Below are 14,251 nucleotides of genomic sequence, written 5' to 3'. Positions count from 1 at the left end.
CTCCTGTATTTACACTAATGGTGTTCTTTTGAAACAACATTTCAATACAAAATACCTATATACAGTACATCTTCATTTGTTAATCATTTTTGTTACAAAATATGACTTTTCACATTAAGTTACACTGAATTAATTTTATCCAAACCTGTCAATGAGCTTACAGCGTAATGAGTACCGTGTGTGACGCGGCTGTTCGGAGCGCGGCGGTCGGGAATGAGGACGTTTCACACCAGAACCAGTCGATTCGAACGGAGAGAGAGACAGCAGTTATAATCCTCCCCGTCTGACGGAGAGGCAAGGTGAACTTGACGTTAATGAACAGTAATGTCTCTTCATTAGCCTTGTGCAAAACCACTCATTTAGCTCGTGTGACGACTAAACAATGCTGACAATCACAGATTGAAGACCTAATTGGCTTCAGATGAAACTGTTTTTCAAGGTAAAGCAAATATGTGACTGAACTCCTTTGTTCGGGATCAGTTGCCGTCCCGAGTGTGATCGAGTTGATGCAAGTGTCCCGGAGATTGTCTTGATGAGAGAAAAGGTAACTTTAAACGTGAGCAGAGCTGACAAGGTGCCGTAGAACAAGTCTAATAAATTACTCTTTTTTTTTTTGCACTCAAGATACAATATAATATTCACTTGAAATTGTACTTTTTTTTTTTGTCACAGCATGAAAACTATAACCACTCACCGTCATTCGGAAACAACATCAAAACACACAGTTTCTCCTTCGAGTCCACGCGTTGTCCAGAGTGTTTGCTCATGAGGACAGTTTCTGTTTTTCCTATGGATGCAGTGCTCTGCAAGAATTCATCTCCCCCCTCCCCCCCCGAAGTTTGTCACATTACAACCACAAACTATAATGTATTAAATTAACATTTAACGCAACACAAAGACACGAAAAACTGTGAAGTGGAAACAAGTCTGGACCAGCGAAAAGGAGAAAGCTCGTGGCATTTGTGTCATGTAGGGAACGTTGCAGACGTGTGGAGAAAGGAGCTCTGGGTTGGGATGAAACCAAAGTTAATGTTTTGGCCAACACATTGGGAGAGTGCTTTTCTTCACTACATACAAATAACTTTGTAAGATTTGATCAAAAGATGCTAAATTGTGGAAGCGAGACACTTAAAAAGTAAGGCGGATGCTCACCCTTCAGCAGGACAACGACTAAGCATATAGCCAGAGCTACAATGGGTCGGCTCCAATCGAAGCTTATTCTTGTGTTAAAATGGCCCAGTCAAAGTTCATTTGAGAATCTGTAGAATAACTCAGATGCTCCACATTCAATCTGAGGTCTTGTGCACGCAGGAACGATTTCAGAAAAGTTTTCATTCACGTGAACCTGCACAGATACGCCACTGAATGCTGCTTTAAAAGTGCCAAACCTATAGGGGGCAGCGTAACGCAAAGCTAAAACCTATACCAGCCAATCAGAATGTTTAAAAAAAAACAACCAAAAAACACAACTTCCTGTTAAAAATTAAACATGGTGCCAGGAGGTCCATATGTGTGGACAGATATATAGGTTGAACTACTTTTAAATCGCGTACTAGAATGCAAAGTTACTAAAAAAAACACAAGCCGATATCTGTTGGGAATCACATTAAAGCAAGTATGTGGATACATGGCGCATTATTTGTCACAGACTGTAATATGCAGAGCCCTGTGGCCTGAGTCAGTTTGAGCTATATGTTGGAAAAAAAAATAGGCAAATACTTCAATCTCAGACATAACACAAAACCAAGCATCTTATTTCCTTTCACTTCGTAACTGAACACTGCAAAGTGTTGGGCTAACGCAATAGTACGATGTAGACAAGTTTGTGCTTGTAACATGACAACATTTGAAAAAAGTTCAGGCACCGTTTATCTCTTCACTGAAAGCAGCCATGAAAGAAACCGGGACGAGAAGGTCTTATTCAGACAGGACAACACAGACTGACACACAAGTGCGGGCCATAAAAGCGTACAATATTAAGTTCGGGGTGATGGCCTTTGTAAATAAAGGCGGCTTCCATTACAAAAAAATACTCATCATGCTGCCAAGGCAGCGTTGCAGTTATTTAGTCACTGACTAAAAATATCAGTATTAATATAAACTTAGAAATAAATAACAATACCTCTTCCTCACGCATACAATTTTGAAGATTCTTGAATAATTATGTACAACATTAGGTGTTGCGAAATGACTGGAATAAACTCAACAAGCACAAGACTTTTAAGGTTAGCTTAAGGTAATTTTGTTTCAAGTTTGAGGCAGATTGAATTAAGAAAAGAAGAAACTATTATTTCCTTCTCTTCTGCCTGTCAGAAACCCTGGCTATTATAAAAAAAAAAAAGAGTCTAATATCTATGTAAATGTTAAATCTCAAAACAAAGTAACAGAACTACAAATGTCTACAAGCAGTTTGTGTGTGTGTGTGTGTGTGTGTGTGTGTGTGTGTGTGCGTGTGTGTGTGTGTAATATTTCTTTTTCCAATTAACTAATTATTTTTTTAAAAAAAGAAGGCATTTTTATCCCAACAAAACCAAACCAGCCACAGCTGCTCTGAAACCTAATCAGGCACTCAACTGCAGAAATGTGTGATTTTACAGCGCCTCACACATTAATCGGCACCCCTGGTAAAAAAAAAAAAAAGAAAAAGAAATACAGATTTAGAAATTAAATCCCTGTGAAATTAGTGAAACTGAATAAGTTATTAATTCTTTTTAAAATTGATCACAATGTCTGGAAATTTATCGTCGTAAATGGGATGTTAGAAAGACTCATTTCTGGCCTGACTGTTCAAAATGCAAACCAGGTAAGGCAGATGTGTTTCTTGCCTAAGGCTGTCCATGTCTTAAATAAACAATATTTAAATATGATCAACATAAAAAAAAGGGAATTTAGGTGCTATTTGCGTCACAAGAGATACCAAGTGAGCAACTTTCACATCCTCAAGTTATCACACGACTTCGCGCAGCAACAGCAGCAGCAGCAGCAACAGCAGCAGCAGCAGCAACAGCAGCAGCAGCGCTGTGGAAATGCAGACACTCCTCAGTCCCCCCCCTTCCTGCTGAGGTTCACCTGAACTATCCAGGTTGAAACAATGAGCTGCTGCTGCTGGAAGTTTAAAAATCTGCTAATTTTGCAGATCAGAAAAGCTCCCAGTTAAATCTCAGACATAACACAAGGAAGGAGTTCGGTACGAAATGGTGAAAGAACAAAAAAAAAGAAACAAAAACCCATTCAGACCCTAGATTACAATGTTAGAAACATTTTTCTTCCAATTGATTGTAGGGATGAAGTCTGAATTCTTCCTTAAACACTTGTGCATTTCTAGTTCTAGTTCAGTTTTTGCTAAACAAAAAGAAACTTAAATAATAGTTTCTTTCTGAATTACTAATTATTTATCAATTGTGCTCTAATACAATGAAAAATATTGCCACGGAGCAATCTGTATTACTAAGGAATCCTTTGCTTTTGGAGAAATAATCAAAAATTGATATTAAATGTTGAGTTGAAACTTTACCATCATGACGACCCTCATATCTACAGATGGAGTGATAAATAATAATTTAAAAAAAGCTTAAAACAGCTGGAAGTGTGACAAAAAAAGGTTGCATGAAAAGCAAAGCTTAAATTGGAAAATTTTTCATCAGGAGTACAGTGCAGTACATCTCGACTCGTTTTTTTTTTAAGGCTTCTTACGTATCCTTACCAGGGGTGCCTATAGATAGATATAAGGGCTGGTGTGTTTATCTAATAAATAAAATGAAAATAAAATCTGTTACTAATCTGTTTAGGGGTGCTTATCAGTCAGTTGCTGTCGAAGTGTTTCTGTTGATGAGGCTTTGGGAGCCAGGTTTGTGTCAGTGCTCGGCTACCTCCCGGTGAATCTCTTCCCGCTAAGGCTTCGTTGCAGCAGTGTCGACAGTTCAGACTCGCATGGCCACACAGCCCCAAAAAGCAGGGCGTCGCAATTCATTGGGCCGCACAGTAAAAAGCTCCAAAATTGCAACGTTTTATCACAGTAAAACTCAGCCATGAAAAGAGAAAAAATAAATACACTGAGAAAAGTGAAATAGCAAAGCCAGCAAAATCCCCTCAAGGAATAAACTCTGTGGGAGGTTCAGAGAAACGCTTCCCCCTCGCTTTTAAGACAGCCTTACCCACAGCACGCTGAAGGACCCCACCTTTTTTCATTTGCTTCTGCTCAGAGGTGCAGAGGAAGAGATTCTCCTCTTCCTCCCTCCCTCCAGCCCCCCCACTTCTGCAATAAGCCTCTCGAATAAATAAAAAAAACCAAACAGTGTCACGGCCTCCCGTCCAGCTGGAGGCCTTGCTGCTACCTTATGCGGCCGTCAGGGTGCGGCGCTCCCAGTTGGGATTTGGGATCCGGGCTCATGGAACTCCAAGGGCTCTTGGCACAGGGCTGCATGACGGGGCAGGCGGTGAGGCCAACGGCGCAGATGTCGGCGGCTTCCCACAGCTCTCCCACCAGGCCGTCCACCCAGCCCTCGAGCTCCGGCCCAGTGAGGGCCGCGTTCCTCTTGGCTCGCTCCACGTAGGCCAGGCTGACGGGGATGTTGAGCACCGGGTTCAGGCCGTGGAAGCTCTGCTCCATGTAGCTGTTCTTCGCTGGGCCGTTGTGGAGCCTCAGCGTGTCCTCTGGGAACGGGGAGGAAACGACAAAGAGTCAAGGAAATGAGCAGCAACAAAAGCAGCTTTTTTTTTTAATCTAAGATTAAGGGCTGGAACTTTTAACCTAATAATTTTAATTAATTAGTTAAAGCAAAATATTACATGGTAAAAAAAAAAAAAGACACATTTAACCGCAGTGTGGAGTTTGACCCCATATTCTGTTTGAGCTGGTGATTAAATTAGTGAATGGGGAACAGAGTGCTCCACGAGCTGCGTTCAGGTTCCCCTCCTGAGTTTGGCTGGCATTGTGGAGCAAGTGATGAGAGCAGCGCTGTTTAATGACCACGATCACATTGCAAAAACAAAGGAATTTTGCCAGGTATTTTTGGTCTAGTTTCTCAGTACGCCAGCAATAAGGCAAAACCAACTTACAAGCAACTTTTCAGCAAGATGTAAGAGCTTGTTTGAGGTCAAAACTTCCTAAACATTGATGAAAAAGTACCGGTTATCAGTGAAATAATCTGCCAGTGGAACAAGACGTCTTTAATGTATGGGAAAAATGTCTCCAAGAGTTAAGATTTTGTGTTTTTACAGCATATTAAGCATCGCAGCATAACGTGACTGTATTCTAAATGTGAACGTTCTAGACACTCATGACTAAGGAGCTCCAAAACTGAAAACCTAAAGCCGAAGAATATCTGTGATGAAATCAAACGTCCTGATGAGGTGAGAGGAAAAAGAATCAATTGAACCAAATTGTATTTGTACGGCACATTTCAGCAACAAGGCATTTCAAAGGCATCGCGAAAACACAACAACACGCTGAAACACGTGGAGACACACAGCCGTTGTATCGGGCCACGCTCCAGCGTTGAGATTTGTTCCTCCACTAGTTGCTCCTCTCTTTGCCTTTCACTGACACGCTTTAACTTGGTGGTGCATTCGCATCCAATCACACTCTGGATAATCTTTGCTGAAATGCCTCCAAAAATAACTACCCCGTTTCTCAAAGGTCTTCCTCAACAGTTCATAAATAAAATACGTGCCTGTTTCTAACGAGGTTTATCGTTGTATAATTTAGTCTTCTTAGCTGATCCAAGTCTAACCATCCTGTTCTAAACCAGCCATTTTCCCAGGTGCTTCACCATCGACGACCTAAATTGTTATCCAAAAATCTCAACATGCTCCGAGTCTACACACGCCGTGAAGCATATTTCAAGGTGCTTTGGGATGGATCAGGGCAAAGTATAAGCAAAAATTACTGGGGGTTTTTTCCTAGTAAACATGGCCAGGTCAGTGTTTACCTGCTGGACGGTCAGGAATCCGTAAAGAAGACTGAAATTTGAATCTCCTGCAATCCTTCATGTAAATATACATTTCTTCATAAGCATGTCGTAAAACTTGCTGACATGGTGATGTAGACTGTGTGCGCCTCTTCGAGTCAGAGTTAACTCACTAAGAGTTTAAAAACTAATAATTCAAGAAGCTGTTGTTTCATAGTTACCACATATTTGCATCCCTGAGTAATGACAAAGACTGTACTAATAAAAAAACTATTTATTTTATTTTTTTTTTAAAAATTAAGCCTTTGTCATTTAATACAATTAGTATACAATACCAGCACTTGAACTAGGTCATGGATGTTAGTTATTCATCAACTTGGTTGGATTTATTAACAATAAAGCATTTTAAGGTTATTTCAACTCTGAGCATGTAATGTACCAACAGTGCTTGAACGCACCGTGAAGCTACCGTTCGTTTCCATTACAACATTATTTAGGAGTTCAGTGGCCTGACTGCAGGCCACAGCTGAAGGCTGGTGTTGAATGACTCCAAAGGCACACTGATGAGCGGTTCCCATGCAGACATCTTGTGACTGCACCACCTAAACCAGGGGTGGCCAAGTCCAGTCCTCGAGAGCCGCCATCCTGCAAGTTTCAGATGCATCCCTGCTTCAACACACCTGAATCAAATGACTGGCTCGTTATCAGGCCTCTGTAGAGCTGATCCCGGTCTGTTGGAGTAAGGATACTTCTAAAACTTGCAGGATGGTGGCTCTCGAGGACTGGACTTGGCCACCCCTGACCTAAACAATCACATTTGACTCAGGCGAATCGGATTGGAATGTTAAAATCAAAAATTCAGTTATTCCATCTTCTGGCCCGGTCTACATTTGAAGGTTCGGCGCAAATGGAGCAGTCGCTCTAAATCTTTGACAAGTGAAAAGTGGAAGAGAATAATGAAGGGTGTGTGAATTTTCAGAGCCCAGTTTCACTGTGAAAACGCTCAAGACTTAAGAAGAAAAACTCCAGTACCACACAAAGTCTACCGCTGAGCCAGAAAGGCCCAATTTCTCTACTTATTTGCAACAGGAACCAGAGCACTAGCTGTTCAAGAAGTCAGAACCGAAACTTTTCAAAACACAAAATGCTTTGTACAGCGGTGAGCAGTGGTGAGACCTGGGAATTAGGTACAAACTGGTTCCTAATTTGCTTGAATGTAAATCTGCAATTCGATCTCCCGAGTGCGCCTTTGATGTGGTGTGCCACATTGTTGCAGTGCCAGATTTATGTAAACAGAAAGATCCAAGACATGCCCTCATTCCTGTTTCCTGTGACGATGAAGCCGTGGAAGGGAGGCTATGAAATCACAAACACAGCTTCTCTTTTAAAGCACCCACTCCACCCTGGGCTCCAGTGAAGCTTTAAATTCCTCACTGGTCTCCGAACTGGGATGCCAGCCATCCCTTATAAGCATGGCTAGGGAGGAAGGGGAAAAAAAAAAAAAAAAAAAAAACACTCCTCCCCTCACACCCAGATGTTTGCAGACATCAGCGTTTTTCACACACTTGTGACAGAATGATGCAGTCAAACCCGAGGTGCAGTCAGCACATCAGACGGTTCGCTTTGTGTTACCGCTGTGTGTTATAAAGCCCTGCACCTTGAAAGACTGTTTCTGCATCTGTGTAAAATGTGTGTGTGTGCGCACGCGCGTGTGTGTGTGTGTGTGTGTGCGCTGTTGCCACATCATAAAGTTTTACCAGCACTGCATGTAGGAAGGGAACATGGTGCCAGACACAGCGGTAAATTATAAGCAGCAAAATGAAACGCTAAAACCAAAGCACGTACTGGGATGCAGTTATTCCATCTCATAGCGCAGTTTTTAACAAACATAAACAAACTGTGGTGCAGTACATCCTTCTGCGTACGTAGAGTAATTGTTGTGACCATTTTTATTATTTTTTTTATTTAGTGAGAGTGAAATACTAAAACCATAACTCCATATGTCAACCACACACCAGCTGGAGCAAACTAATATTGTTTGACACTCTTAGGATGGCAATGGAGATTTATTGATGGCCAACTAAACTGTCCATATAGCTACTTATATTTGAGACCGTTTTTGATACCAGGTTCACTTAAAAAAAAAAACAAAAAAAAAAAACTGGTAATTGTCCCTAAAGCAACATTCTTTTTGTTCCATGTTTTTTGGAATAAAACATGAAAATATCCAACGTCAGACATTTTCCCTTTCTTAAAATTTTTAAGTGTTTTTAAAACTTCTCCGAAAGAAACGCGTCCTGGAACAAGTAAGCCTTAATATAACGGATTATTGGTTTCAAATACCTTCATAGTTTGATTTCTACTTCAGCTTCTGTTGATGTAAAAAAAAAAATAAAAATCTAGGCTGATTTATCGTTGCGCCCCCAATTTCAACTGCAGCCTGACATTATCACGACAGCTTCCTACAGCTCTGAGCGCGCACGTTCGGTGAAAACGTTTCGGTTGCAGGCAGAGCAGCGGCGGGACACAGACGCACCTCCACGAGCGGAAACATAACTTACTCGGACCACTGTCGGCACGACCATTTACTTGTGACTAGCATGTGACACAAAAACACATATCAGTCATGCGTCGTCTCATGAGAGACTCGCGTGAGGCGACAGATGCAACTTTATGTGATGTTTCTCCGCATCATTAAAGTAGCTCAGGCAGATTATTTGAACCGAGCTTTCTTGGTTTAATAATCTGCCTGAACTGAGGAACTGATTACGCCGAAGTCGGCGGCATCTCAGCTCTCATGTGACTTTCAGAGGAAACCGGTGGCTTATGGACTGGAACACTGCAGCCTTGTTTCTTACCCATGCTGACTGATTGATTTAATTGTGTCATTGTTTTTAGAGGGCTAAGTGCGCTGTTGTTTAACACTCTGTTTAGTATGTATGAGCTGCTCGCTGGGTTATTAGGGGTGACTTGATGACAAATAACCAGGGTCTGTAGAGGCCCGAGGCTTGATTAGAAAGGGCATCACTGCAGATACAAGGCTGAAAGCGTGTGTGTGTGTGTGTGTGCGTTTGTTTGTAATACCTTGTGGGGATGATTTTCCTGACATATACTACGTTATGGGGACCAATCGCTCCTCGTGGGGGGGACCGGAGCCTGGTCCCCACAAGGGGAAACCCTGTTTTTGGGTCAGGGGTCAGATTTAGGGCTAAGGTATGAACTGAGTTTTGGATAGGGTTAGGGTTAGGTATGTGATGGTTAGGGTTAGGAAAAGGGTAAAGGTAAGGTTTAGGCTGTAGCAATGAATGGAAGTCAATGGAAAGTCCCCACAAAGATAGCAAAACAAACGTGTGTGTGTGTGTGTGTGTGTGTGTGTGTGTGTGTGTGTGTGTGTGTGTGTGTGTGTGTGTGTGCGTGTGTGTGCGTGTGTGTGCGTCTGTGTGTGCTTGGACCTTTTGGGACACCTAAATCAGCAAACATTACTTCATGGTCAATGTAGCATTCGTGCCGCTCGATATAGCATCTGACACTACGTCAGTGTCAGCGAGAAAAAATTTTAGAAACACAAGACAACTTCAGTGACTGCCTTACAGTGGAATGACATAAAGTTGGAGTTCAAACACTGACTCCAGGTATAAGAGATTTAGATGTGAGCAGAGGATAATGTGAACGTCTGCATAGGTCAGAAATAAGTAAAAAAAAAAATATTTTAATTAAGTAAGTTTCACTTTCAGCCCGTGATTAATGTCCATATTGTGACTCAAATTGTTTTACTAATTAATATTCAGATTAAAAGAAAGATTTAAGGATTGAAAAATGTGTTTTTCATTAAAACAATTAAAATGTAAAATTACGATGGACTTTTAACAGTGGGGTTCTGTGAAGAGGTTATGAACAGTCAGTATCTTACCTGAAGAGATGATTAAATAGAATTTTATCACTCCCTTGTTGCATTACAATCTATGCATTTCATATAAAAGATCTTGTGTGTCTGGGCCTGTTTGAGTCAAATATGACAAAACATGATTATGTTACTTGGAGGGATTATCTAAGGAAAGGAAAAAAAAAACTGTGGAAAAGTATCAAAACGATGTCCCTACAATATCTTAGTTGTTTTAATTTCACAGTAGTAACGAAACAATTTCTTGGAAACTGAAAACATTGTAATTTAGATAAAGTCTTACACAGAAAAATTATCTGCAGACTACCATACTGTTCACTGTAAAAAAAATACGTTTGTTTTTTTTTGTTTTTGTTTTTTTGTAATCATGGCGTTTGTGTGAACGTCAATAAAACCGCGTTTGGACGAACCTCTGAAACATTTGAGTTCGAAGTCTTAAAATGGCAGAAATCAACTTTTGATCTTCGCTCCATTTTAACAAGAAGTTGGCTTGAGGTAACTGAGGGACCAAATCTAATCTATGTTCATTAGACCGAGGTCGCACAGAGAGCAGCGACTCTCAGGAAGACACCGACTGCTGATCAAAGTGGTTTGTGGCTTCAAGGTGTACGAAAGTTTTAAAACGTCTCTGTTTTAAAAGCCCCAACATTTTCCACCACACTGATCCTCTTAATGAGTAGGGAGAGAAAAACGACATCCCCCTCCCCTGCCTGTTGCTGCACTGCCCGCCTGCATCCCACACTTTTAACTCTTACAAAAAGACAAATTGAGATGATTGGAAAAATTTCAAGTTGCAAAAAACACTGGGATGTAAAGAAGCCGTCTGTTGTTTTTACTAATACACTGCAACACCTTATCTTAGTTTCAGCAGGATACTGCAGCAATGCTGCACCAAATGAGGAAATTGTATGAAAGCAGGATATTGTTGAGTATTATAATGTTGATACTGGCTACAGTTATCCATGTTTGCATCTCGGCTGAGATTCAGTAAAAATAAGCAGCAAAATTTTACCAATTAGCTACACGAGACAGTCCATGCTTACTGTTAATAATAACCACCTTAAAAATGGGTAACTATTCCTTTAAGGTCAAGACTACACTACATTCACAGAAACATGCATGCCCTTTTGAACAAGAATAGTGTTTTCTTAATGAGTTTAATGTGTCTATGAAATGACAAAAACTTTATTTGGTGTCATGTTCTAATTACGCAGAAGGAGTATGAATGCCTCTCACCTTGTCTAATGGGCTGGTGCTTGTTATAGGCCAGCGGAACGATAAGGAAACGAATCTCGGCCACGGGGCTCCAGTTGTGTAGGATTCGGACGTTCCACACTCCGGGTCGCAGCGGCTGGTTGAGAGGCGGACGATAGTGGGTGAACTCTGCGCTCGCGTCGATCAGGATGTCGTAGGTGGCTGCGATGACGTTGGTGGGGTCGATCCAGACCACGGTGACCGTGACGTTTGGCCCTTTGTTCCACTTCTGCATGGCCACTGTCTCGTCCATGGGGCCCATCAGGCCGCCGATGTTCCTGAACATGCGCTCTTTGGCGTCCCACTCGGTGCCAATCTGAGAGGAACACGAGGAAAATTGAGAGGAGTGAGCATATAAAGACTTGTGGAAAAACGAGGGCACCCCACAACAACCTGTCAGTTCTTCTCACATATTTTAACATGTAATTAGTTAATATCGATTTGAACAATACTAACAAAGCTGAGAAATATACAATGAAAGCTAAAGAAATGTTCAACGGTTTTGCAAAATGCAATAACAAATGCATTTGTTGTGCTCTTGAATGTTGAAGTGAGAGTGAACGCTCTTTTCACTGTCTATGGAAGAATGGAGGACATTCAAAACAACTCGCCACAAGCACAATTGTCCTAAGAGCCGACCACAAGATCTTAGGGTTTAACTGCATCTTAAACCCTGTGATGTAACCAGAGGACCCACGGCACACTTTTGCTACTGTAGATGTGACGGCGTACACGGCCTGTACAATCAGCATAAACCTCAGAAACTGTAGAAGATCAGCTTTCATGTCGGGCGCGCTCTAAGAAAAACATGAAGGCCACAGTGACGTTTAGCAGAGAAAACAAAGTTCCAGGTCTGGATGTCTGGGAAAAATGTCATTTTGACTAAAATTGAATTATTTGGACACCAGAGCAGAGGATTTTATTCTCAAACAATATGCAGTATTCCAGGAAAAGAAATTCATGTCAGCTATGAAGCAACAGTAAGTGTCATGGTTTGGAGGCCTGGTCAGGCCACTGTCACGGATTCTTGAGGAATGTGACTATTGGAAGTATCTCACTGAAGTTATTCCAGCCAAAGAAGGTCCCGTTTTGTTGAGGTTTTATTCCAAGGAGTAGCGAAAAGTACATTTTTGGTGTTTACCTGTAGATGCACCACTTTGTTTTTCAAGCATAATCAATTAGATCTTTCATTTTAAAGGAAATTAATGTTTAATGTGGTATCCTAAAATTTTCACAACTGTGTATATACTATAAATTCACTCTTAGGACTTTATGCAGACCTGAATAATAAACACAATGTCACTTGCTACACAAACTTTTCTTTTTTTTTTTAAAACCTCCACCAAAGCTGCAGTAAATTATCATGAGAAGTAGCCCCCATCAGTCAAAATCTACCTCAGTCATCACAATTGCCCTCCGCTGTTGGGGAACGCACAAGCTAACAAGCCTGATCCGTTTCCTCTTCCACATTTACGGTTTTCTTTCACACGGATGCTGCAGCGTGCAGAAACACGCGGCGACGCCCCGACCGCATCCCCAAGGCGTGAGCGGCAGAAGCAGGCAATGAACACCTTAAATCACCGAGAGACAGGCTCGTTCTAAACAGTGAAGAAGATTACAACCTCAGATCAGTGAATAAAAAGCCAAAACAGTGGAAGACTCTGAGTACATCTAGACGCATCCATTACAGCCCTGTTTTGACAGGAAAAAACACGGGAGTCTAGAGAGAAGAGCTGCTACATAAAAAAGGGGCTTTCAAACATTTCCACCGGCACTGGAAGAGGCTGCATTCACTGTGACAATATACGGAGAAATAAAGTGGGAATAAAACCGAACAGGCGGTATGGGTGAGTAAAATATATCTGAATATGAATTAGAAGCATAAAGTGCAGCTGTGGAATATGAAGCAGGCTGACAGCTTGGATTGCACCAGAAGACTGCCTGAGGAACAACGAGCCTCTTCAGGGTCTTATTTACAGAAAGCTTATTAGCCTGTTAGTTAGTGTTTCTAGGATTTGCAGAGCATTGGTAGTTGGTCTTTAACGTCTCAGTTTAAAAAAGTGCTGTTAAAGGGGCAGCAGAGATTGAAGTCAAATTCTCTGACATTTTTATCAGTAATATTTATCTTCAGAGATGCGACAAGAAACTGGCTTTTGACAAACTGACCAAGCGCCGCTATGTGACACGGACTGCAGCGCTGCGGATCCTGGTGATAGTTGAAAAGGCGTTTCAAAATGAAGTCAGCGACAGCACAGAGATGAAACAAAAACTGAATTTTTGACAACTAGCTTAAGAGGCTGTGTTGGACTTGGGAATGTTGGCAAACTTTTGGGAATCTGAGAGTGAGGGCGCTGCGAATGCAGACACAGTTTATTGTCTTAGTAATGCTAATCGCTGTTTTCCATCGGCTGCTCTCTTGCACGCACAACGCGACATTTCCTCTGCTCCTGATATAAATTAATGACCACTTACAGCAACAAAATGACAAAAATCGTCATCCTTGTGTCTCCGCATATTGAAGTGGATATGTTTGTCTGCTGCTGCTGCTGTTGTTTTTGTTGCAGTCCCTCCCTGGATCTGCAATTATGTTACTGCCTGTGGCGTCCCCTCAACTATCTCTCTTTATGCTGATGTGGGTTGAAGTAAAAAAAAAACAAAAAAAAAATCCCTTTTATTAGGGACACAGCCAGGGCACAGCGACAGAACTGTGCTTTATTTATCTGAAGGTTAAGTCAAAATTTCGGAAAACAATCTTTATAGTGTGTTAGTTTTATAAGTTCCTATGTACCAAACGTCTACTTTTTAGTGAGTACATGTTTTTCTAAACGGTGGCTATGCTAACTAGCCTGAGCAGTCATAGCAGACTTTGCTGTGGTGCAGCAGAGAGCGAGGGAGAGGGTTTGCATACACAAGCCTGATTGACAGCACTAAGATCCTCCTCCTGGCTCTGATTAGTCGTTTCTGACTGGGAACCATGCATTTCTGCAAGTGGCTGAAGGACAACTCTCATAATGTACTGTCAAGACAAAAAAACACTAAATTTTTAATGTAAAAGTCACATACTGCAGCTTTAATAAATGAAATAATAATTTGAAAACTGCATTTTGCACTCATATCATCTTCACCTTACACTAAAGTGTGTTTCTGTTTCACCATTTTTGTTTCAGAGTGTGTGCCAAAAAAAATA

General features: G+C 41.4%; 1 protein-coding gene across 1 annotated transcript in view; it reads right to left on the bottom strand.

Moving 5' to 3' along the window:
* Positions 1 to 334: 334 nt before the first annotated feature.
* Positions 335 to 14,251, bottom strand: part of xylt1 (xylosyltransferase I) — a 103,327-nt gene continuing 89,410 nt past the window's right edge. The window contains exons 10-11 of the mRNA XM_007543397.2: positions 11,047 to 11,380; positions 335 to 4,653 (exon numbers count right to left, since the gene is read on the bottom strand). Coding sequence (XP_007543459.1) covers positions 4,331 to 4,653; positions 11,047 to 11,380 — 657 coding nt within the window. The 3' untranslated portion in view covers positions 335 to 4,330. The remainder of the gene's footprint in view (positions 4,654 to 11,046; positions 11,381 to 14,251) is intronic.

Source organism: Poecilia formosa, unplaced genomic scaffold, assembly GCF_000485575.1.
Source record: "Poecilia formosa unplaced genomic scaffold, Poecilia_formosa-5.1.2 Scaffold11, whole genome shotgun sequence".
Taxonomy (NCBI): domain Eukaryota; kingdom Metazoa; phylum Chordata; class Actinopteri; order Cyprinodontiformes; family Poeciliidae; genus Poecilia; species Poecilia formosa.
Note: the sequence above shows the minus strand (reverse complement) of the source record. Positions and strands in the feature narration are given on the sequence as shown.